The sequence below is a fragment of the Phocoena phocoena genome, chromosome 1, assembly GCF_963924675.1.
Source record: "Phocoena phocoena chromosome 1, mPhoPho1.1, whole genome shotgun sequence".
In the NCBI taxonomy this organism is placed as follows: Eukaryota; Metazoa; Chordata; class Mammalia; order Artiodactyla; family Phocoenidae; genus Phocoena; species Phocoena phocoena.
This window is the reverse complement of record NC_089219.1, coordinates 163,846,775-163,870,575: the sequence shown is the minus strand read 5'-3', so window position 1 is coordinate 163,870,575 and position 23,801 is coordinate 163,846,775. Positions and strand designations below refer to the sequence as shown.

The window sequence follows — 23,801 nt, the reverse complement described above, 5'->3', positions numbered from 1 at the left end:
AGAGGCGGCCCCCGGCCCTCGCCGCCCTGAGCGGGTGACCTGACCCCAGAGGAGGGAGGTTCCGCCCGCACTCCGCCCACGCACTCGAGGGGCCCCCGGCCGCCGCGCTCCCGGGGCAGACCTGCTCTGGGGGATGTGGATTGCGGTGGCGGTGGCGGGGCTGGCGGGGCGGATGAACGGGGGAGGGGTCGGAGGGGGCCCCGGCCCAAGTTCACGCCTTCCTCCCTCCATCCCACGGGCAGCGGAAGCGATTATTCCCCACCGGCGTCTGGCGGGGCGGGGGGTGGGCTCGCACCCCGAAGAGACACGGGCCTCCCCGCGTCCACCCCTTTGATCGCGCCGCCACACCGGGCCCCCTCCCTCAGCCCCGGGGCCGGTATAACTAGAGGCCGTGCCCCTCCCGGCGGCGCACTGGGGTCCGGCAGCGATGGCCGCAGCTGAGCCCAGCCAGCTCCAGTTCGGGGAGATCGCCGCGCCCCCCGCCTACCGGCCCGCCCACCCCGGCGGGGCGTTCCTGCCGACCCCGAACCCCGCGGCTGCTCTGCTCCCCGCGCGTCCCTCGGGCCCCGGTCCGGAGCGCGGCGCCCCGGTGGCCTTCGCCGGCTTTCTCGGTAGGGGTCCCGGGCCCGCGGCGCCGCCCTCCGCCGCCCTGGGCCCGCCTGCGCCCCCTAAAGGCGCGGCCGTCCCGTCGGCGTCGCAGCGCCGAAAGCGCACGTCGTTCAGACCCGAGCAGCTGCAGCTGCTGGAGCTCGTCTTCCGCCGGACCATGTACCCCGACATCCACCTGCGTGAGCGCCTGGCCGCGCTCACTTTGCTCCCGGAGTCCAGGATCCAGGTGAGCGGCCGCGGCGGGCCGGCACGTTCGCCGGTGCCACTTGCTTGACGTTGGGCAAGTTCCTTCTCTTGAGCCTCGGTGTCCTAGGCTGTAAAACCAGTACTTGCCTACGGTGATTGTGAGGCTTAAATGAAATAAATCAGCTGCACGCTCAATGACTTCTGCCTCTCATTGCTGAGGATAATAAGGGCCCCTCCGAGGAGGCTAGCTGGTCTCTTTGAAATGGTCAGAAAGTAAATCCTCAGCAGGAAGGTAATAGGAAGTATTTTCACACTTTTTCCTTATCCAGGAAGAAGGGACAGATGAGGCACAGTTGGTGTTTCCTCCTGCTGGCTCACCAAGTTGCCCCCTGGGCCCCTAGGCCACTTTCTTGGCAGGTATTGGGTCTGCAATGTGGGTTGTAAAGGATGTAACGTCTTGGGGTAAAGCCTGAAGCATGTGGAGCTTCTCGTCAGAGTTTGAAAAATCTAGCGCAAGGTGCGTTTGTTGCCTAAAGTAATAAAGACAGGCAGGTTCCTCGGTATTTGTGGGGAAATAGTGAGCTGAAAAATTTATTCATATAAGTGAATGAGGTCCACTGAGCAAAATGCCTCCTTAAATAATTTGACAAGGGAGTACACTTTCAAAACCTAATTTTCCAGGGCTTCCCTGGTGGCGCAGTGGTTGAGAGTCCGCCTGCCGATGCAGGGGACACGGGTTCGGGCCCCGGTCCGGGAAAATCCCACATGCCGCGGAGCGGCTGGGCCCGTGAGCCATGGCCGCTGAGCCTGCGCGTCCGGAGCCTGTGCTCCGCAACGGGAGAGGCCACAACAGTGAGAGGCCCGCGTACCAAAAAAGAAAAAAACCCCCTAATTTTCCAAATTCTTTTAAGGGCTATCATCTTTAAGCATAGTAGCATTTTTTCCTAAAATTCTTAAGTGCTGCTCTTTCTGTGGCCTCATTTTTCATTGCAGATGTCCCTATATAAAGTATAGCTAGAACTAGGTATTATTCCAATTTTGCATCTGGGAATGGTGAGGCCGAGAAAGCTAGGTGCTCTGATTTGTGAAGTGTTCTGTGAAAACCATAAGGTTCGGGAGCAGGGAGCCAGGGCATGTTAAACTGGAATTTATAATGAACTATGAAGGTGTAATAGTAGCATGAGGACTCCAACCAAAAGCAGTTTCTCTCTCCCCCCTTCCAGGTGTGGTTCCAGAACAGGCGCGCCAAGTCGCGTCGTCAGAGCGGGAAATCCTTTCAGCCTTCAGCCAGGCCAGAGCTTTTCCTCCATCACTCTGCTTGTGAAACTGAAGCAGAATATTTGAAGCCCCAGCTGCCTCTGGAGGTAGATGTGAACTGCCTGCCAGATCCCAACAAGGTTGGAGGAGACATCTCCAACCCTAGCTCCCAAGCTCAGAATTTTGAAACCTATTCTCCTCTCTCTGAAGACATTGGTTCAAAGCTGGACTCATGGGAGGAACACATCTTTTCTGCCTTTGGTAACTCTTGAGGAGTCTGGGAGAATTCAGGATAAGTTCAGAGGAACCATGACTGACAGCCAGGGAGACACACATCAGAATACCATCCTTTCTGGCTTCCATGTTAAGGACTCATCCATGTTAACCTTAGTAATGGTTTTGGGTCATCTCTCACCTGTGAAGCTTCTTCCCCTTTTGCCCATGAACTTTTGCCCATGGCCTGTTCTTTCTTTATAGTACACACCCCCTAGGAGTTCTGGCATTTTTTTTTTACCAGTGCATCTCCAAATCTGCACTTTCATTTTGGTCTGCATACCTGCTCTTTCCTACCAGTCCTGTTGGTATTTTTTTGAACTAGTTTTTCAGAACTATCTTCACAAGAACGCCTTGGTTCGACTCAGTTTCCCCTTGTGCTTAACAGCTGCTGTCTTCATATGGCTCCTCCAAGGCTTATACCCTTAGACTCATGTTAACCCAGCTCCTTCAATCCTCATCCTATCATCAAGATTTACTACTTTTTCAATTTGGCCTGACATCTTTATGCTCATTCGTAGCTCCGGTGATTCTGCATCCAGATTATTTAAGAGCCCCCTGCCTCACGTTTCTCAGATTTAAAAAAACTACTCTAGAAATCTGTAGTAGCCTCCAGCTGCTACCAAATTATAAAAACGTTTTGGTTACCCTTCCAGATAACGGACATTGATAGCCTACAGGACCATTATGCGCATCTTCTTAGGGTCACCCATCCACAATACATATATGCCTCTGTCTCAAAGCCACTCCTTTCAGTTTTAGAACCAAATGAATAACCTGTCTCTTTCAAAACACTCTAGACCTCCCTCCTGAAGGCTGTAACTTTTTCTAATCCTCATTTTGTACCTGTTACTTCAATCACTGCAGCATTACCCTTAGCACTTGTTATTGTACTTCTGTGCAACTTCAGTTTATTATTATTAAATGTTTTCCACAAACGTCTCATTGTAATTCTATTTAAATGAGTTCTGTCCTTTAGATAGCACTTAGTACAGCGCTTCACTCCATAACTGCTCAGTACATATTTTGTGGTCATGAGAAACATTTCTAAAAGAAAAGTTTCTGCAAATGTAGTTTATAAAGCCAGTAATCATGGTATCAGCAGGCCACTGTGCTGAGGAATTTAACTTGGTTAAAAGTTTATCCAGCTTGTTCAAAGTTTAGTAACATGAGTCTTCTGGTTTCAGATTTCTCTTTCCCAATTTATATGATAAGAATGTATGTAAATTACTAAGTTAGCCCAAGATAAATTATTGCTTCGAGGTTTTGAGGGTTTTCAAACTCCTAAGGACAAAAGGAAACTGTTTGTATATGAGGTAATCATAGGTGAGGTTTCTCTGTAAACTGTGCTTTGGAGGCAATTCATGAGAAGCCATGGCTCGGGCCAAGACTCAGGTTTGTCTTTTTTTTTTTTTTTTTTGTAATGGAATTTTTTTTTCTTTTGGCTATGCCACGCAACTTGCAGGATCTTAGTTTCCCGACCAGGGATTGAACCCGGGCCCTTGGCAGCGAAAGTGTGGAGTCCTAACCACCGGACCGCCAGGGAATTCCCCACGACTCAGGCCTTGATGATTCCTAGAAGAGTCAGAGCTATGCTGAATGTCTCAGAGATCATACATGCCAGTTACCCTGATTTTCATAGAGGTGTTAAATGGCTTGCACTTTTCAGAGTAGCAAATCCACTATTAAAAGCAACCAGGACATGGGCTTCCCTGGTGGCGCAGTGGTTGAGAGTCCACCTGCCGATGCGGGGGACACGAGTTCGTGCCCCGGTCCGGGAAGATCCCACATGCCGTGGAGCGGCTGGGCCTGTGAGCCATGGCCGCTGAGCCTGTGCTCTGCAACGGGAGAGGCCACAACAGAGGCCCACGTACTGCAAAAAAAAAAAACAAAAAAAAGCAACCAGGACATAGTTCAGGCTTTAGTAGCAGACTTGCCTTCTGAACCCTCAGAAGCTGTCTGAAACCAAAAATGAAACGATAAACATTAGCTCTTACCATTTTCAGTGCTTGTTATGTGCCAAACATCGTGCTCAGGGCCTGCCCCCAGGGTGGCCAGGAAGTCTCACAATCACAGAGCCCTTCCTTTGCATTTAGCCTTGTGACAAGGCCAAATGAGACGACATAAATACATTCACAACTGAGAGACATACAATAATTAACTTACAGTCCCTTGATGGGGAGAGACGCCCGCTGGGGGAAGCGCAGGGCAGGGGCCCCGTCCTCCCCAAGGCTTGGGTCTGCAGCCAAGTGGGTGCGCGTCGCCTCCTGTTCATGTCTGTTTCCCCACTTGTACCAGAAAATACTACAGTACTGCACCATCTCTGGACAGTTGAATCTGAAGATGTGGAACCACAGACAAGGAAGAACTACATATAGGAGGGATGACTGTGAAGTTACACAGGGATTTCCCATGGCAGGGAGGGTTGGCCCCTAAACGCCCTCCCCACACCATGTTCAAGGGTCAACTGTGTATCAGACTTTTCCTTTATTGTTAGCACGTTGTGCATCCAGTTGAAGACATCTTTCCTGCTCCTGGATTATAAAGGTATTTTCCTGGGTTGTCGTCCTACAGTGGCCTTTCCCGTTTAGGCTTTCAGTCCACCTGGACTTGACTTCTGAATATGGTGTGAGGTGGGGGGCAAGTCTCATTTGTCTGTCTGTCAAACTGTCCCAGCACCAGATTAACTTTTCAGTTACATCAGCAACTAATTGCTTTATTTTAAACAGTAATAGAAAAAAAAAGTAATAGAAACACTCCTACTAAAGTTAGTGAAGTACAAACCACTTCTTTCTTATCTATAGGCAATGTGAAGATTTTTGTTGTTTTTTTGTTGTTGTTAGGAAAAGAAACCATTATAAAAAAAACATTTACACTACTTTATTTCACTTAAACATTCGTGTATCAGGATATTTTTATTTCATCATAAATGATTACTTAAATCACTGGCATAAACATTCCTGAATTTTGAATCACTTTAATTATAAATACTAAATATAAATTTTTAAAAGCTAGAAAGACAATTTCAACACATTTTACATGAAAAACTTAAAACATTCGGTCTTTATTTTCTTTCCATTCTTACTTTTCCTGGATGTTCTCAAATAAAGATAAGCAAATGACTTAAAAAAAAAAAACTTGCAGTCCACTAAGGATCACATTTAAAGGAAACATGGTAATTAGCTTACTAACTTTATCATTGCATTTACATTGTGTTATGTTCTGCTTTCCCCAGTGAAGAGTTTAGAAAATCTACAAATATTTAATTATTGCCACAAGTTTTAATGTGGGATCCTCTAAGAACAGTGATTTGTACCCCTCTCAAGCTCTTAGGAGACACTAACTGCTAAATGTATCTATTATAGGCACTATATATTTATTCCTCACAACTGCCATATAAGGTAGGGACTATTATTGTTTTAAAGACTACGAATTTTAAGTAGTGGTTGACAAATCACACAGCTAATAAATGACGGCCTGGACACAAATCTAGGACTAACTCAGTCCACCATTTTATTCACCACCATAATGCCTGCTATATTGACCTGGCCTTTTTAGTTAGGACTAATGATAACGTGACAGGTTTAAAGGCAACTCCTTAAGCAGAATTTGTACACCCAAGTGAGTACTGTCTCATCTTTCAAAACAATCATCATGGAGGACGATACTTTTACTCCAGTGACACTAATGTTGCTTAGAGCTCTTTTGAGACTCTTATTTGTTCATTTGTTCCACAAATATTTGGTGCCTATAAAAGGTACTTTATCAGGGCCTGGAAATAAAATGGTAAGCAAAACCAGCAACGGTCCCTCCCCTCATGGACCAAAGAGGCTAGTATGGAGACAAAAGAAGAAATATAAAATTGCAAATGTGACAAAGTGCTGGAAGGAGGGGTACACGAAGACCTGTAGATGATGTGTTGTGGTCAGATAAAACTTCCCTAAGAAAGTGATGCTGAAGGTAAGATCTGTAGGATGATCAGGAGTTACCAAGGTAAAAGAAGAGGGAACACAGAGGTCACTGAGTGTGCAAAGGCCCTGTGGAGTAAGGAGCAGGATGGAGAAATTGTAGGGGAGGCTAGATCATGCCTGGCTGTGTAGGTCTTGTAAGAGAGTTCTGAAATTGTCCCGAGAGCCGTAAGACTTCAGATGGGGATAACGTGACCAGTCCTGTGTTCTAAGAGTATCGCTCTGGCTGCATCTGAGGAGAGCTGAGTGGCTACTGGGAGGTAAGTTAGGAAATGACTGCTGTGTTCCAGGCTAGTGATGATGGCAGCTGGGCTAAGAGTACTGGTGATAGTGTAGATGGAGAGAAGTGCATGAATTCAAGGGAAAAAAAATTTTAATTGGCAAGTTGTTTTGTAGATTCTCAACAGTAGCAAATGAATCTATTTTTGGAACTAGCAGTAATTCAGAACCAAATCTGCGTTAACACCTGATATGCTTGCTTGCTCACTCAAGCTGGCTTTGATAGTTTTCTTTGGAGCTCCAAAAATGTGTTAGGCAGTGGCAGCATCATTTAAATGAATGTACAGCTGACCCCAAATGACTACTTTGAATTACATAGATTTCTTCTTCCTTACACAAAAATAAAATTCAAATATATTCTTAGGCACAGTTCTTGCCATCAACACATGATGGCACTGAAAGATACGGACAATGCTTAATTAAATATGTGCAAAACCATGTCTAATTTATTTTATTATTTTTTTAACATCTTTATTGGAGTATAATTGCTTTACAATGACGAGGTATAATTTAAGTGTGACAAGTTAGCCTTAAGAAATGTAAAAGAAAAAATGTAAAAAATGCTTACCTAAGTCTAGGCAGAATATATTAAAAAGTAAATCCTTGGGCTTCCCTGGTGGCACAGTGGTTAAGAGTCCGCCTGCCGATGCAGGGGACATGGGTTCGTGCCCCGGTCCGGGAACATCCCACGTGCCGCGGAGCGGCTGGGCCCGTGAGCCATGGCCGCTGAGCCTGTGCGTCCGGAGTCTGTGCTCCGCAACGGGAGAGGCCACAACAGTGAGAGGCCCGTGTACCGCAAAAAAATAAAAATAAAAATAAACCCTTCTCTAGGTCTATATAGTAAGCCAAGTAACTTACTTGCTTAGTGTTTTCCACAGTGATTACTCAGTGATGGGAAAAAAAAAACCCTAATGATATTTTAATTCAAAATGACTTGGTAATTAATCTGTACCGTTTTTCCTAAAAATATAATTTAGTGGAAATGATAATTTTTAAAAACTTTTTAAATAGAAGGAATACTTATCAACTTGTATTAATTAAATGAAAATGAAGATCATATTAATTTTCATAGATCAATTTATTTAGAATTACAAATATTAAGAATAAAAGATTTATGCATTTCTTAATTAACATAACAGTTTAGCTAAATATAAACTCTGCACTAAAGCTCTGCAGTGGCACAATACCAACAAAGAATATGGAAGCATTTTTAAACTATACAAAAATTTCAAATGGAAAATAATCTTGTTTCAGTTTTATTATACATTAACATATAAAAAGTCTCATTTTATGAGACATCTAAAAGAATCAAAGCCACTTCTACAGCTATATCTTTAACTCCAAATCTGAAAACAATTCATTTTATTTTGACTTTATAATATTCTATATTAAAACAGAGAAAATTCCAAATACACACTTTTTACAAGATTAACATCTTAGGCAGGGTTTTCCTTAAAAAACCAAAAACCAAAAAAGCCCACAACCAAATACAAACCTTTTTCTCCTTTTCCTAGCACTGGCTATTATATTTGTTTTCCTTATAAAATCTTTTTACTTTAAAAATTGTGTAACTGTTGGATTTTAACCAGTAATCTGGTTCAAGAGTTGTGCAAATAAACAAAAAATATGAAAATAGTGTGTTATCAGTCTTTTTTTTTTAAAAAATAAATCCCATAACAATAGCACATCTTCCCCTGAATTGATGGGAAGAGACATGCCAAATCCATTTGCTGAAATTAAGCATCTTGCAGTAATGTTTCTTTCCTGCTCCTTCATTTTCTTTCAACAGACAAACAACAAAGGTTTCTTTTATAAATTATGATAAATTAAAATATTTATTATTATAAAATGATCTATAGAACCATGTCACATTGCAAGTATATATCATATATACTTGTAAAGTCCATATTTCCCACCTATATTCCAGTGGCTTCCTAAAAATGAGGACTTCCCATATCTCATGATGTTATCTTTTGAAGACTGAGGTGGTGATCAACTAAATGAACTGGAGTTGTAATTTCCTAGATGGAATTTCCACATTGCCATGCATAATGCACAAAAAGACCATGTTTCTTCACGTTCTCCATTGCAGTAGTTGTCTGCATGGGTTGGGTTGAATTCATGCACGTTAAAAAGATGGTCAACATATTCTTCCATGAAATTATATTATGTTCAGACATTTTCAGTTTAAAAGTACTTGCTAATAAACATATGTAACATAAGCAATGCTACTGCAGTTGAGTAATAAAAGAAAAATAAATATAATGCTGGTCAGCAATGCTGGTTTAAGAAGCAGTACAGTATATTAAAATGCCTTATTTGGAGATTTAAATTTCCCTTGTTTTCCAGCAGTTAGGTTATTTGGTGTTGGAAGCCTATATAAAGGAAGAGAACTTCTCAAAAACAATGTCCTATGCAGTTGGAATAATGAAAACTTCTATTCAGTCTCTGTTGGTGTTATTTGCTGCAAAGGCATGTAAGTTTCCCATCTGGCTCAGGCCACTCTGAATATGTGCAACATGAATTTCTACATTATTCTGAAAGCAACTAAAGAAAGAAGAAACATGGTTAACTACATTATCTCACAAAATGAAGAAAAACAATTTTTTAAAAAGGTAGAGCTGAACTGTTGTTAGGAAATAGCTAAGATAATGACCCCAGGTAAGTAAGAAATCTTCCCTTTACATTAGCCATAATTCTACTTCAGTAATAACTGAAAAAGTATATTTGAAAGAAGCAAAGAAGCCACAGGAGTACTGGAAAAGGAGGACGAATCTCTCTTTGGGAATCTCTCTAAGTTGAAATCCATGCTAATTCCAAACCTAAATATTATGTCTTCTGATTCCTTTGTATAAAAAAATCCATCTGAAAATTCTACTTTGTCAATAGACTGGATATAACCGAAAAGCTCGTTTACAATTTATTTCAAGGATAAAAATCATATGAATACTTCATAAATATGCAAAAGTCTTAAAGCTTATACTGGAAATCACAATGAATTTAATATAAAAATAATTAGAATACATCTAATGAATTACCTGATATTAGAAGCATCTATTGTACTCTTGATATCATTTAATGAATCTGTAAGTGATTTAAATTCAAAGGAATTCAGGTCTCCTCCTTCTGCCAGACACTAAAGGAAAAAATATTTCAAAATTTAATCGAATTGTAGTTCAGATACAGACAAACACCCTGCTCTAGTATACAGTTTAATTTTTTAGCAACAAATTAGCATAGTTTGTTTAGGTGTCAAAATTAAGAAAATATTCTTAATATTTTCTCCGAAAAGTTCTCCGAAATTTACCTTAATTTGTAATAAAATAGCTGTCAGCCTGGAGATTAAGTCTGTCAGATTTTCATTTTCAACACAGGGCTGTCCTGTTGAGGAATTTGCATGCCGAACAATTTCCTGTGCTTCTTCCTCACACCTTCGTCTCATATCTGTCGGCTGATCTGCTGGCTGGAGCCCTTGGTCTGGAGCAAGCTGAATACAGATGATTAAAACATAAAATGTACATTCATAAGGCCATGATAACTTCTGTGTGTTTGTGCCCTGTTTTCAGGTTAAGATTTTTATAAATCTAGCATTTATAACAAAAATGATGCTCACTCTTACCTTAGAGGTTTTTTCTCCTCTAACTGTATTTTCTTTCTGATTTGTTTTATATTTTTGGTAACTTTTAATTTTGAGATACTTTAAAACTTCTAAAAAAGAATAGAACAAAAAACTCTTGATAACCTTTTACCCAGATTCACGAACTGCTTATGGTTTACTGTTTGACTTAACATTTGATCTTTCTCTGTCTGTATATAATTTTTTTTCTCTTAACTATTTGAGAATAAGTTGCAAACACTGTGCCTCTTTACCCCTAAATACTCCAGTTTGTATTTCCTAAGTCCAAGGATATTTTCTTACATAATCACAGTGCAGTGATCACAATCAGGAATTTAGCACTATGTATAATGCTGTTTTTTAACAGTCTATATTCAGATTTCATCAACTGTCCCAACACATAGCTAGTTTTCCCCCTGAAAACATTTGGTTGTCCTGTTTCTCTAGACTTCTTTACTCTGGAACAGCTCCTCGGTCTTTCATGACCTTGATATTTTTGAACAGCACCAGACCGTTATTTTGCATAATATCCCTCAGTGTGGGTCTGTTTCCTTTTGATTAGACTAAGGCTATACACCTTTGGCAGGAACACCACAAAGTGATGCTGAGTTCTTGTCAGTGCATGGTGATCAGGAGGCGCGTGATGTGTAGCTGTCCCACTACTGCTGCTGTTATCTCCGGTCGCCTTGGTTAAGGTAGCCATGTGCCTCCTAATCATCCCAGAGAGCTTCCTCGATCATTCTTAGAGCAGCACACTGCTCCACCATGGGATGTGCCATAAGTTTAGCCAACTCCCTATGTATGGGCATTTAGGTGTTTTCTAATATTTCGCGATTATCAGTAACACTGCAGTGAAGAACCTTGTCTTCTAACACTTAAAAGTTTTTTTTAAATTGAAGTATACATAAACATATAAAAGGATACAAATCCTAAAGAGTATGGGTTAATGAATTTTCACAGATCAAACATGAGAAATCAGCATCGAGATTAAAATGGAACATCACCAGCCCCTCAGAGACCAACTGTCATCTTCCAGTAGAATACTCCAAGGGTAACCACCATCCTGACTTCTAGTATTGTATGTTGGCTTTTGCTGGCTTTTGACTTTTACATAAATGGAATCATGCATTATATATTCTTTTGTGTCTGACTTTATCTGTTCAATATTTACATATGAACAAATATGTTCACATATGTGTGAGTTCATCCATAGTGTTGTGAATAGTTGAGTTCATTCATTCATTTTTTTTTCTAAGATTTTTTTTTGATGTGGACTATTTTTTTAAAGAAGTCTTTATTGAGTCTGTTACAGTATTGCTTTTGTTTTATGTTTTGGTTTTTTGGCTGCAAGGCACGTGGGATCTTAGCTCCCTGACCAGGGGTCGAACCTGCACCCCCTGCACTGGAAGGCAAAGTCTTAACCACTGGACCGCCAGGGAAGTCCCAGAGCTCATTCATTCTTATTGCTGAGAATTCCATTGTATATTATATGTCAGTTTACTGATTCATTCTAGTATTGGTGGGTATTTGGGTAATTACTAATTTCTGGCTATATTGAACAGTGATGCTATGTATATTCTAGTGTATATCTTTTGGTAAATACATGTTCACATATATTTGGTATATATTTAGAAGTAGACTTGCTTGTTCTTATTTTAAAATCAATATTGTACTTCCATAAGAACTTTGTGAAAATTAAATCATTTTACTCCATTAGGAAATGAGCCTATCACATATGGCCTTGTGTACATAATGAGATACAAAAAGACTGGTGAGCAATCCACTTCTGCATGTTTTGTTATATGTTATCTTGGACTGCTTGGTTTGCACCTCTTGTGGATGGTTGCTAGTTCATGGGGAGAACTCTGTTTGCTAGGACACACATGTTGCTATGTAGGTAAATGACAATTACCCGGAAAATAAAAATAAATGATAATGGATGGCTAAAGGAATGAGCAAAATATACTCAGAGTTTAGATACAGGTAATCACAGTTCATTTCCCTCAGTTCTATTCAAGTGGATTGATAACATCACCAATGGCAGATCTTTGGGACTTATCTATGAGGCTAGTGTCATAAAAAACTATAAAGAATCTGATATCACAAATAGAGATGGCTTTAAATAAACCCATGCACTTATGGTCAATTAATTTACAACAAAGAGGCAAGAATATACAATCGAGAAAAGGCAGTCTCTTCAATAAATGGTGCTGGGAAAAATGGACAGCTACATGTAAAATAACGAAATTAGAACATTCTCTAACACCATATACAAAAATAAACTCAAAATGAATTAAAGACCTAAATGTAAGACCAGATACTATAAAACTCCTAGAGGAAAACATAGGCAGAACACTCTTTGACATTAATTGCAGCAATATTTTTTTGGATCCTCCTACAGTAATGGAAACAAAAGCAAAATAAACAAATGGGACCTAATTAAACTTAAGAGCTTTTGCACAGCAAAAGAAACTAAATAAAACAAAAAGACAACCTACTGAATGGGAGAAAATATTTGCAAACAATGCAACCAACAAGGGATTAATTTCTGAAATATACAAACAGCTTATACAGCTCAATATCAAAAAGCAAACAACCCAATAACAACATGGGCAGAAGATCTAAAGAGACATTTCTCCAAAGACGACATTCAGATGGCCAACAGGAACATGAAAAGATGCTCCATATTTCTAATTATTAGAGAAATGCAAATCAAAACTACAATGAGGTATCACCTCACACTGGTCAGAATGGCCATCATCAGAAATTCTATAAATAATAAGTGCTGGAGCGGGTGTGGAGAAAGGGGTACCCTCAGACACTGTTGGTGAGAATATAAATTGGTACAGCTAGTATGGAGAATGGTATGGAGGTTCCTTAAAAAACTAAAAATAGAGTTACCATTTTGATCCAGCAATCCTACTCCTGGGCATATATCCAGAAAAGATGAAAACTCTAATTCAAAAAGATACATGCACCCCAATGTTCACAGCAGCACTATTTACAACAGCCAAGACATGGAAACAACCTAAATGTCCATAAGCAGATGAATAGATAAAGAAGATGTGGTATAATATAAGAAAAAAAACAGAACAAAACAAGAAGATGTGGTACATACATACAATGGAATATAACTCAGCCATAAAAAAGAATGCAATAATGCCATTTGCAGCAACATGGATGGACCTAGAGATAATCATAAGTGAAGTAAGTCAGACAGATAAAGACAAAGATCATATGATATCACTTAAACATGGAATCTAAAAAAATGATACCAAAAAAAGATTAAAAAATGATATAAATAAACTTATTTACAAAACAGAAATAGACTCACAGACACAGAAAAGGGGACATATAAAGGTTTACCAAAGGGTTTCCCAAGGGGTGGGGGAAGGATAAATTAGGAATTTGGGATTAATGGATATACACTACCATATATAAAACAGATAAACAGTAAGGACCTACTGTATAGCACAGGGAACTATATTCAATATCTTGTAATAACCTATAATGGAAAAGAATCTGAAAAAGAATATATATAATTATATATATATATATATATATATATAAAATTCAGATACATATATATATATCTGAATTACTTTGCTGTACACCTGAAACATTGTAAATCAACTATACTTGAAAAAAAAAATAAGAGTGGCTTTACTGGAAATATACAGCCTCTAAGAAAGCAAATGCCGGAGCACACTAAACTCATCACAATCATCTAATTCTTACCTTTCAGTAAGAAACTCAAATTTTAGGTGAACCTGTTGAACCACCTTCATATATATAATTATATGTGCATGATAATGATAACAATAATGATAATTCACAAATAACCCTATAATCTATGTGACTGAAGTTCAAGAATCTATAGTTCTAATGTAAAGTTTATTTTTTAAATTTTTATTTATTTTTTAAATTGTTTTGGCCATGCCGCATGGCTTGCGGGATCTTAGTTCCCTGACCAGGGATTGAACCTGGGCCCTCGGCAGTGAAAACACGGAGTTTGAACCAGGGAATTCCCAAATATAAAGTTTAAAAAGGAACAAACAAAATTATATACACAGCATGATCATAACTTTGAGAGAAAAAGCATGTATGGTAAAAAAAAAAAAAAATTAGGAGGAAGTAAACCAAAATATAGTCTTTGGGGTAGTGGAATTAAAAGAAATTATTTTTCTGGATGTTTCTAAATTTCAGGAGAGCTATAATATAATCATTTGTAATTCAAACAAACAGAAAACCAACAGAATTGATAGCTCACTGTGTATAAAGCACTCTTCAATACGGATGCTGTAAGGAATAGAAATATATATAAAATATGGTTCTGCTACAGGATCTTGGCTTAATTTGGATTTTCTAAAATGTGATGGTAACAGTATTAAGCTTCAGATAAGAGTGGAAAAAAAAAAAAGACTGGAGGTCACAAGGGAAATTCATACAAATGACCTACCTCATAGCAGTACTGTTGAACTTTATGCAAAACTTTGTTTAGGTCCTTGTTCAGTTGTTCAAGCTCTAGAACAATTGTTGCGTATCTCCGCTGAAATTCAATGCTAATGGGCATGGAATATGATTTCTGAGAAGAAAAAAAAAAAGTCAGATTTTGATAAATTTTTTTTTAACAATGTGATTTCAATTTATAACAGGACATTGGACTTACTCAAAATAGACTAAAAGTTATTAAAACAGTCTGTACTCAATGTTATACTTCTTAAATGTGATAACGGTATTATTGCTATTTAGGAGATGGTTCTTAGGAGTGTCATGATGCCTGTCATTTACTCTTTTTTTAAAAAAATATATTTATTTTTGGCTGCGTTGGGTCCTTGTTGCTGTGCGCGGGCTTTCTCTAATTGCGGCGAGCGGGGGCTACTCTTTGTAGTGGTGCGCGGGCTTCTCACTGCAGTGGCTTCTCTTGTTGCGGAGCATGGGCTCTAGGTGTGCAGGCTTCAGTAGTTGTGGCACGCAGGCTCAGTAGTTGTGGCACATGGGCTTAGTTGCCCCGCGGCATGTGGGACCTTCCCAGACCAGGGATCAAATCCGTGTCCCCTGCATTGGCAGGCGGATTCTTAACCACTGCGCCACCAGGGAAGTCCCTGTCATTTACTTTTTAAAAAACAGAGATCGTGTGTGTGTGTGTGTGTGTGTGTGTGTGTGTCTATATATATATATATATATATATGGAGAGAGAGAGAGAGAGAGAGAGCACGAGAGAGATTAAATGAAGCAAAATTGTTGAATCTATATATGTTTGTTATATAAATCTTTCAACTTTTTTAAACTTTATCATTTTTAAAAATAAAAAGTTGGTAAAAAATTATATATATTCATTTGAAGTGTTCTAGTTACTAAATCTCAATTGATTCTCCACCTGGAATCAATACAATATAGCACAATGGATAAAAGCATTGGTGCTAGAATCAGATTATATGTTCAAATTCCAACTCCATTATGTACTAGCTGTGTGACCTTAAGCAAGTTCCTTAATTTCTCTGTGCCCCTGTTTCCTCATCTTCAAAATGGGGATACAAGAACATCTACCTAATGAGATTATGGTAAAGATTAAATGAAATAATATATGCCAGTATATTGCCTTCCACATAGAAAATGTTCAGTAAATATTAACTCTTATCATCACTGCTATCATTTCATATTTGCTTCCTACCAGTAAGTGTAAATGGACTTGGATTCCATTTCCTTTCCTCTCTTCATAACACCTCCAATAAACTACACTATCCATTCTGCTCCAGCTACAAATGCTGCAATGAGATGTCTTCAGTAAAGCCAAGTTTAACCACACTTCTTTTTTCAGAGGATTTCTGAGAAAGCAGATCATCACGTACCAGGGAAACAAGTACAGTTAAGAAGGGAAAAGTATACCTAGACTGATAGGGATAAGTTACTTACAGTAGCACTAAATCACAGTATTATAATTGTTTAAGCTAACAGAAACCTTAGAGATCATCTTTTTCAGCCTTGTCATTTTACAGATGAGAAAACTGAAGTCCAGGAAAGTTAAATGCTTTGCTTAACAGCACACACTATTAATAATGTACCAGGCACTGTTCTAGTGTTTAACAGAATCTCACTGAATCCTTACAACCATCCCATGAGAAGGGTACTATAATTATTCCCATTTTTGCATATGGAGGAATCTGAGGTCCATGTACCACAGCCAATAAGTGGTAAGCACACTGGATATGAAGCTAGATTGCATCAGTCAGAATTCCTCCGGCACTTCTCTAAGAGGTGGGTCAAAAAGGATCTTGCTGTGATTTATGTCAGTGTTCTGCCTATGTTTTCCTCTAATAGTTTGATAGTTTCTGGCCTTACATTTAGGGCTTTGATCCATTTTGAGCTTATTTTTGTGTATGGTGCTAGGGAGTGTTCTAATCTCATACTTTTACATGTAGCTGTCCAGTTTTCCCAGCACCACTTATTGAAGAGGCTGTCTTTTCTCCACTGCATATTCTTGCCTCCTTTATCAAAGATAAGGTGACCATATGTGTGTGGGTTTATCTCTGGGCTTTCTATCCTGTTCCATTGATCTATATTTCTGTTTTTGTGCCAGCACCACTGTCTTGATTACTGTAGCTTTGCAGTATAGAAGTGGAAATAAAAACAAAGATAAACAAATGGGACCTAATGAAACTTAAAAGCTTTTGCACAGCAAAGGAAACCATAAACAAGACCAAAAGACAACCCTCAGAATGGGAGAAAATATTTGAAAATGAAGCAACTGACAAAGGATTAATCTCCAAAATTTACAAGCAGCTCATGCAGCTCAATAACAAAAAAACAAACAACCCAATCCAAAAATGGGCAGAAGACCTAAACAGACATTTCTCCAAAGAAGATATACAGATTGCCAACAAACACATGAAAGAATGCTCAACATCATTAATCATTAGAGAAATGCAAATCAAAACTACAATGAGAGGGCTTCCCTGGGGGCGCAGTGGTTGAGAGTCTGCCTGCCGATGCAGGGGAAATGTGTTTGTGCCCTATTCCGGGAAGATCCCACATGCCGTGGAGCGGCTGGGCCCGTGAGCCATGGCTGCTGAATCTGTGCGTCCGGAGCCTGTGCTCTGCAACAGGAGAGGCCACAACAGTGAGAGGCCCACGTACCGCAAAAATAAATAAATAAATAAAAAACCTACAATGAGATATCATCTCACACCAGTCAGAATGGCCATCATCAAAAAATCTAGAAACAATAAATGCTGGAGAGGATGTGGAGAAAAGGGAACAGTCTTGCACTGCTGGTGGGGATGTGAATTGGTACAGCCACTATGGAAAACAGTATGGAGGTTCCTAAAAAACTACAAATAGAACTACCATACGACCCAGCAACCCCACTACTGGGCATATACCCTGAGAAAACCATAATTCAAAAAGACTAATGTACCACAATGTTCACTGCAGCTCTATTTACAATAGCCAGGAGATGGAAGCAACCTAAGTGTCTGTCCATCATTGGATGAATGCATAAAGAAGATGTGGCACATATATACAATGGAATATTACTCAGCCATAAAAAGAAATGAAATTGAGTTATTTGTAGTGAGGTGGATGGATGTAGAGACTTTCATACAGAGTGAACTAAGTCAGAAAGAGAAAGACAAATACCGTATGCTAACACATATATATGGAATCTAAGAAAAAAAAATGTCATGAAGAACCTAGGGGTAAGACAGGAATAAAGACACAGACCTACTAGAGAATGGACTTGAGGATATGGTTAGGGGCAAGGGTAAGCTGTGACAAAGTGAGAGAGTGGCATGGACATATATACACTACCAAACATAAAATAGATAGCTAGTGGGAAGCAGCCGCATAGCACAGGGAGATCAGCTCAGTGCTTTGTGACCACCTAGAGGAGTGGGATAGGGAGGGTGGGAGGGAGGGAGACACAAGAGGGAAGTTATACATATACATATGTGTATGTATAACTGATTCACTTTGTTATAAAGCAGAAACTAACACACCTTTGTAAAGCAATTATACTCCAATAAAGATGTTAAAAAAAAAAACCCAAAAAACAATTCCTCCGCCACTGGGTCTGATGCAGTGAAAGAGAAGGAAGGGAAAGAATGTCAGAAGGAGATTAGGGAAGGGATAAGTCATTTAAAAAATTAATTATTTTGGGGGCTTCCCTGGTGGTGCAGTGGTTGGGAGTCCGCCTGCCGATGCAGGGGACACGGTCTCATGCCCCGGTCCAGGAAGATCCCATATGCCGCGGGCGGCTGGGCCCGTAAGCCATGGCCGCTGAGCCTGCGCATCCGGAGCCTGTGCTCCGCGACAGGAGAGGCCACAACAGTGAGAGGCCCACGTACCGCAAAAAAAAAAAAAAAATTATTTTTTATTTTGTAATTATTTTTTAAGCTGAGGTACAATTGACATACAACATTCTATTAGTTTCATGTGTACAACATAACAATTCTATATTTGTATATATTGCAAAATGATCACTACAATAAGTCAGTTAGCATCCATCACCAGTTACAGATTTTTTTTCTTGTGATGAGAACTTTTAAGATTTACTCTCTTAGCAACTTTCTAATGTGCAGTACAGTATTATTAATAGTTTGGTCTGCAGCTTTCCAATCACTTTCTCAAGGCATTTTATACACATATATGTATAGCTTTTTTTGTTTTTTTTTTTTCTGTTTTTGTTTTTGTTTTGCGGTACGCGGCCTCTCACTGTTGTGGCCTCTCCCGTTGTGGAGCACAGGCTCCGGACGCGCAGGCTCAGCGGCCATGGCTCACGGGCCCAGCTGCTCCGTGGCATTTGGGATCTTCCCAGACCGGGGCAAGAACCCGTGTCCCCTGTATCGGCGGGCAGACTCTCAACCACTGCACCATCAGGGAAGCCCTGTATAGCTTTTTATAAAAATGAGATCCTAATATAAATATTCCACAATTTGTCCAATTACTTAATGTGTCTTAGAGAGCTTTCCATGTTGATATAGACAGATCTAGCTTGTTGCTTTTAAGAACTACATAGTGTGGGACTTCCTTGGTGGTGCAGTGGTTAAGAATCCGTCTGCCAATGCATGGGACATGGGTTCGAGCCCTGGTCCAAGAAGATCCCACATGCCATGGAGCAACTAAGCCCGTGTGCCACAACTACTGAGCCTGTGCTCTAGAGCCCACGAACCACAACTACTGAACCTGCATGCCCCAACTACTGCAGCCTGCATGCCTAGAACCTGTGCTCACAACAAAGAGAAGCCACCGCAATGGGAAGCCCGCACACTGCAACGAAGAGTAGCCTCTGTTCGCTGCAACTAGAGAAAGCCCGTGCATAGCAACGAAGACCCAACACAGCCAAAAAATAAATAAATAAATTTACTAAAAAAAAAAAAAAAAAAAAAAAAAGAACTACATAGTGCTCCAGAAGAATGGCTGTCCCATGATTTATTTAACCACTCCTGTTTAGATGGACATATTGTTTCCACCTTTTTTTTTGCTATTACAAGCAATGCTGCAATAAACATTCTTGTATGCACACCTTTGTGCATATGCACATGAATGTTCATTTGCAATAGCTAAAAACATTAAACAATCCAAATGTCCATTGACAGATGAATGGATAAACAAATTGTGCTACAGCCATACAATGAGATACTACTTAGCAATAAAAAGGAACAATATTGTGCTAACTTTGAAACGTGCAACCAAGAGGGTGAATCAAAACTCATTATACTGATTGAAAAGAGCCAGGCAAAAAAAGAGTACATACTGTATGATTCTATTTATATAAGATTCTAGAAAATACAAATGAATTTGTAATGATAGAAATTAGATCAGTAGTTGCTGGAGCCTGAAGTAGAGGGAGGGATGGATTACAAAGGGCTTGGGAAATTTGGTGGGGGGAAGGGAGAAGATAAAAATATTTGGTATCTAGCTTGTGGTGATGGTTTCATGGACGCATATGTCTATGTATACATACACAAATATATCCCACCAACTGTACATTTTAAACAGGTATAGTTTATTGTACATCAGTGATACCTCAACAAAATGATAATGGGAAAAAGCTACCCAGATCAAACAACAGAACATTGCTAGCACCCCAGAAGCCCTCCATGTGTCACCTTACAATCAATTCTCTTTCATCTCTCTCCAAAGTAACCATTATCCTGACATCAAACATTATAGTTGAGTTTTTGAACTTTATATAAAATACAATCATACAATATATGCAGTCTTTTGTTACTGGCTTCTTTCGGTTAACATTAAGTTTGTGACATTCATCCACACTGTTGTGTATATCTGTAGTTAGTTCATTCATTGCTGTATATTATACCTTTGTAGAAATATGATATATTCACCCATTCTACTGTTCTATTTGTTGTTGGGCATTTGGCCTGCTTCTAGGTTTTGGCCAATGTGAATAGTGCAGCTATGACATTTTGTACTTTGTTCAATTTTAGTAGATAGATCTAAATAGTTTCCCAAACCGATGGAATAAGAAAGTTCTGGCTGCTTCATATCTTCACCAATCTTTAATACTGTAGTCTTTGAATATTAGCCACTTCAGAGGGTGTGAGTGGTATCTCACTGTGGTATTAATTTGCATTTCTCTAATTACTACCGAGGTTACTACTTTTCAAAAAAAGTTTTGCTAATTTGAATATCCTCTTTTTAAAAATATCTGTTCAATTTTCTTTCCTGTCTTCTATTGGGCTGCATATATTTTTCTTATTGACTTAGAGTTCTTTATATATTCTGGATACAAGCTTTTTATCAATTATATGTGCTGTAAATATTTTCTTCCATTTTGTGGCTTGCCTTTTCTTGTAGTTGTATCTTTTGATGAACAAAGGTTTTTAATTTTAATGTAGTTCAATTTATCAATCTTTTCTTTTATGGTTATTGCTTTCTATATTCTATTTATTTCATTAAAAAAATCTTATCCCAAGGTCTTAAAAACATTCTCCTATATTATCTCTAGAAGCTTTATAGTTTTGCCTTTCACATTTAGATCTAAAATGCCAGTTGTCTATGTTATGAGATTTACCCCCTCCCCATACTGATAACCAACTGATCCAGCACCATTATTTCAAAGGCCTTTCTTTCTTCAGTGTTCTGCAGAACCATCTTTGTCATAGATCAAGTGTCTGTACACGTGCAAGTCTATTACTGGGCTCTGTATTCTGTTCCATGGTCTTTTTGCCTATGTTGTGCCAGTAGCACACAGTCTTCAATAACTCTAGTTTTGTAATAAGTCTTGATATCCAAGAGTAAGTCATCCTACCTTATTGCAGTTCCACATAAATTTTAGAATCAGCTTGTCAATTTGAACGCACTTATACACACACACACACACGTGGGATTTTGATTGAGATTACATTCAATCTATGGATAAATTTGGTGGAAATTGACCCCTTTACAAAAGATAGTATCTGAAATCATGAATATGAATACCTCGCTTTTTATTTAGGTCTTCTTTAATTTCTCTCAACATTTAATAGTTTTCTATATAGGTTTAATATATCTTATGCTATATTTATATCAAGGTATGTAGTTTTAAATGGTATTTTTGAAATTTCATTTTATAACTGCTTATTGCTGATATATAGAAACACAACTGCTTAAATAAAAAAACTGACCTTAGGGCTTCCCTGGTGGCGCAGTGGTTGGGAGTCCGCCTGCCGATGCAGAGGACGTGGGTTCGTGCCCCAGTCTGGGAAGATCCCACATGCCACGGAGCGGCTGGGCCCGTGAGCCATGGCCGCTGGGCCTGCGCGTCGGGAGCCTGTGCTCCGCAACGGGAGAGGCCACGGCAGTGAGAGGCCCGCGTAACACAAAAAAAAAAACAAAAAAAAAAAACAAAAAAAAACTGACCTTAAATGTAGCAACTATGCTAAACTCACTTATTAATTCTAATAATTTATCTGCAGATTCTTTTACATTTTCTAGGTACACAACCACATTATCTGTGGATAAAACAGTTTTATTTCTTCCTTTCCAATCTTTATAGCTCTTACTTCATTTTCTTGCTTTGTTACACTGGCTAGGCCCTCCTGTGTACTACTGAATAAAAACTGCGATAGTAGGCCTCCTTATCTCATTCCCAATCTTTTTTTTTTTTTTTTTTTTTTTTTTTTGCGGTTTGCGGGCCTCTCACTGTTGTGGCCTCTCCCGTTGGGGAGCACAGGCTCCGGACGCGCAGGCTCAGCGGCCATGGCTCACGGGCCCAGCCGCTCCGCGGCATGTGGGATCTTCCCGGACCGGGACACGAACCCGTGTCCCCTGCATCGGCAGGTGGACTCTCAACCACTGCGCCACCAGGGAAGTCCTCATTCCCAATCTTAAAGAGAAAGGTTTTAACACTCACTAATAAGTATGATATTGGGAATTCCCTGGTGGTGCAGTGGTTAAGAATCTGCCTGCTAATGCAGGGGACACGGGTTCGAGCCCTGGTCCGGGAAGATCCCACGCGCTGCAGAGCAACTAAGCCCGTGCACCACAACTTCTGAGCCTGTGCTCTAGAGCTTGCGGTCATAACTACTGAAGCTCGCGTGCCTAGAGCCCGTGCTCCGCAACAAGAGAAGCCACCGCAAAGAGAAGCCTGCACACCACAACGAAGAGTAGCCCCTGCTTGCCACAACTAGAGAAAGCCCGCGAGCAGCAACAAAGACCCAATAGCCAAACAAACAAACAAACAAAAACCCTGTACCTGAATGTTCATAGTCACCTTATTCATAATAGCCAGTGTGGAAGCAATCCAAATGTCCCTCGATGAATAAATAAATAAAATGTGGTATATGCATACAATGTAACATTATTTGGTAATAAAAAGAAGTACTGGGAATTCCCTGGTCATTCAGTGGTTGGGACTTCACGCTTCCACTGTCAGGAGCTGGGTTCGATCCCTGGTTAGAGAACTAAGATCCCACCCACAAGCTGCACAGCCAATAAAAAAAAAAAAAGTACTAATACATGTTACAACATGGATGAGCCTTCAAAACATTATGCTATGTAAAAGAATACAGTCACAAATGATCACATTTACATTAAATGTCCAGAATAGGGGGACAGAAATTAGATGAGTGATTGCCTAGGTCTGGGGTGGGGGGTGGTTAGAGGTGAAGTGAGGAAAAATACAGGGTTTCTTTTTTGGGATAATGAAAATGTTTCTAAATTGATGATGATGATGCCTGCGCAACCTGTGAACTGAGCTGTAAACTAAACACCACGGAACTGTCCACTTACTGTAAATGGGTGAATTGTATGGTATGTGAATAATACCTCAATAAGGCTGTTATTTTAAAAACCTGCCCTTTTAAATAAGTTACTATAATTAAGCGTGGTTTCCTATCAATCCCTCCTATATAATCAGCTAATGTGCTTTAGGTCAGGGGTCCCCAACCCCCAGGCCATGGACTGGTATTGGTCCGTGGCCTGTTAGGAACCAGGCTGCACAGCAGTGGTGAGCGGCAGGCAAGCGAGCCATGCTTCATCTGTATTTACAGCCGCTCCCTATTGCTCACATTACCGCCTGAGCTCCGCCTCCTGTCAGATCAGTGGCAGTGTTAGATTCTCATAGGAGTGCGAACCCTACTGTGAACTGTGTGCGCAAGGGATCTAGGTTG

At 40.0% G+C, this 23,801-nt stretch overlaps 2 protein-coding genes across 5 annotated transcripts in view; one reads left to right on the top strand and one right to left on the bottom strand.

Annotated features, from left to right (window-relative positions):
* The first annotated feature begins 427 nt into the window (after positions 1-427).
* On the top strand, positions 428-2,324 carry MIXL1 (Mix paired-like homeobox). The gene is made up of 2 exons (XM_065871721.1): positions 428-835; positions 2,019-2,324. Exons 1-2 carry the CDS (start codon positions 428-430, stop codon positions 2,322-2,324), a joined length of 714 nt encoding a protein of 237 aa, XP_065727793.1.
* A 5,311-nt stretch (positions 2,325-7,635) lies between these two features.
* Positions 7,636-23,801, bottom strand: part of LIN9 (lin-9 DREAM MuvB core complex component) — a 110,607-nt gene continuing 94,441 nt past the window's right edge. For 2 of the 4 annotated variants that reach the window (XM_065878058.1, XM_065878082.1), the window contains 4 exons: positions 14,648-14,773; positions 9,880-10,059; positions 9,611-9,708; positions 7,636-9,119 (listed from right to left, as the gene is read on the bottom strand). In XM_065878058.1, the coding sequence (XP_065734130.1) occupies positions 9,014-9,119; positions 9,611-9,708; positions 9,880-10,059; positions 14,648-14,773 (510 nt within the window). In that variant the 3' untranslated portion in view covers positions 7,636-9,013. The remainder of the gene's footprint in view (positions 9,120-9,610; positions 9,709-9,879; positions 10,060-14,647; positions 14,774-23,801) is intronic. The other 2 variants (XM_065878068.1, XM_065878076.1) reach the window with 1 other exon arrangement.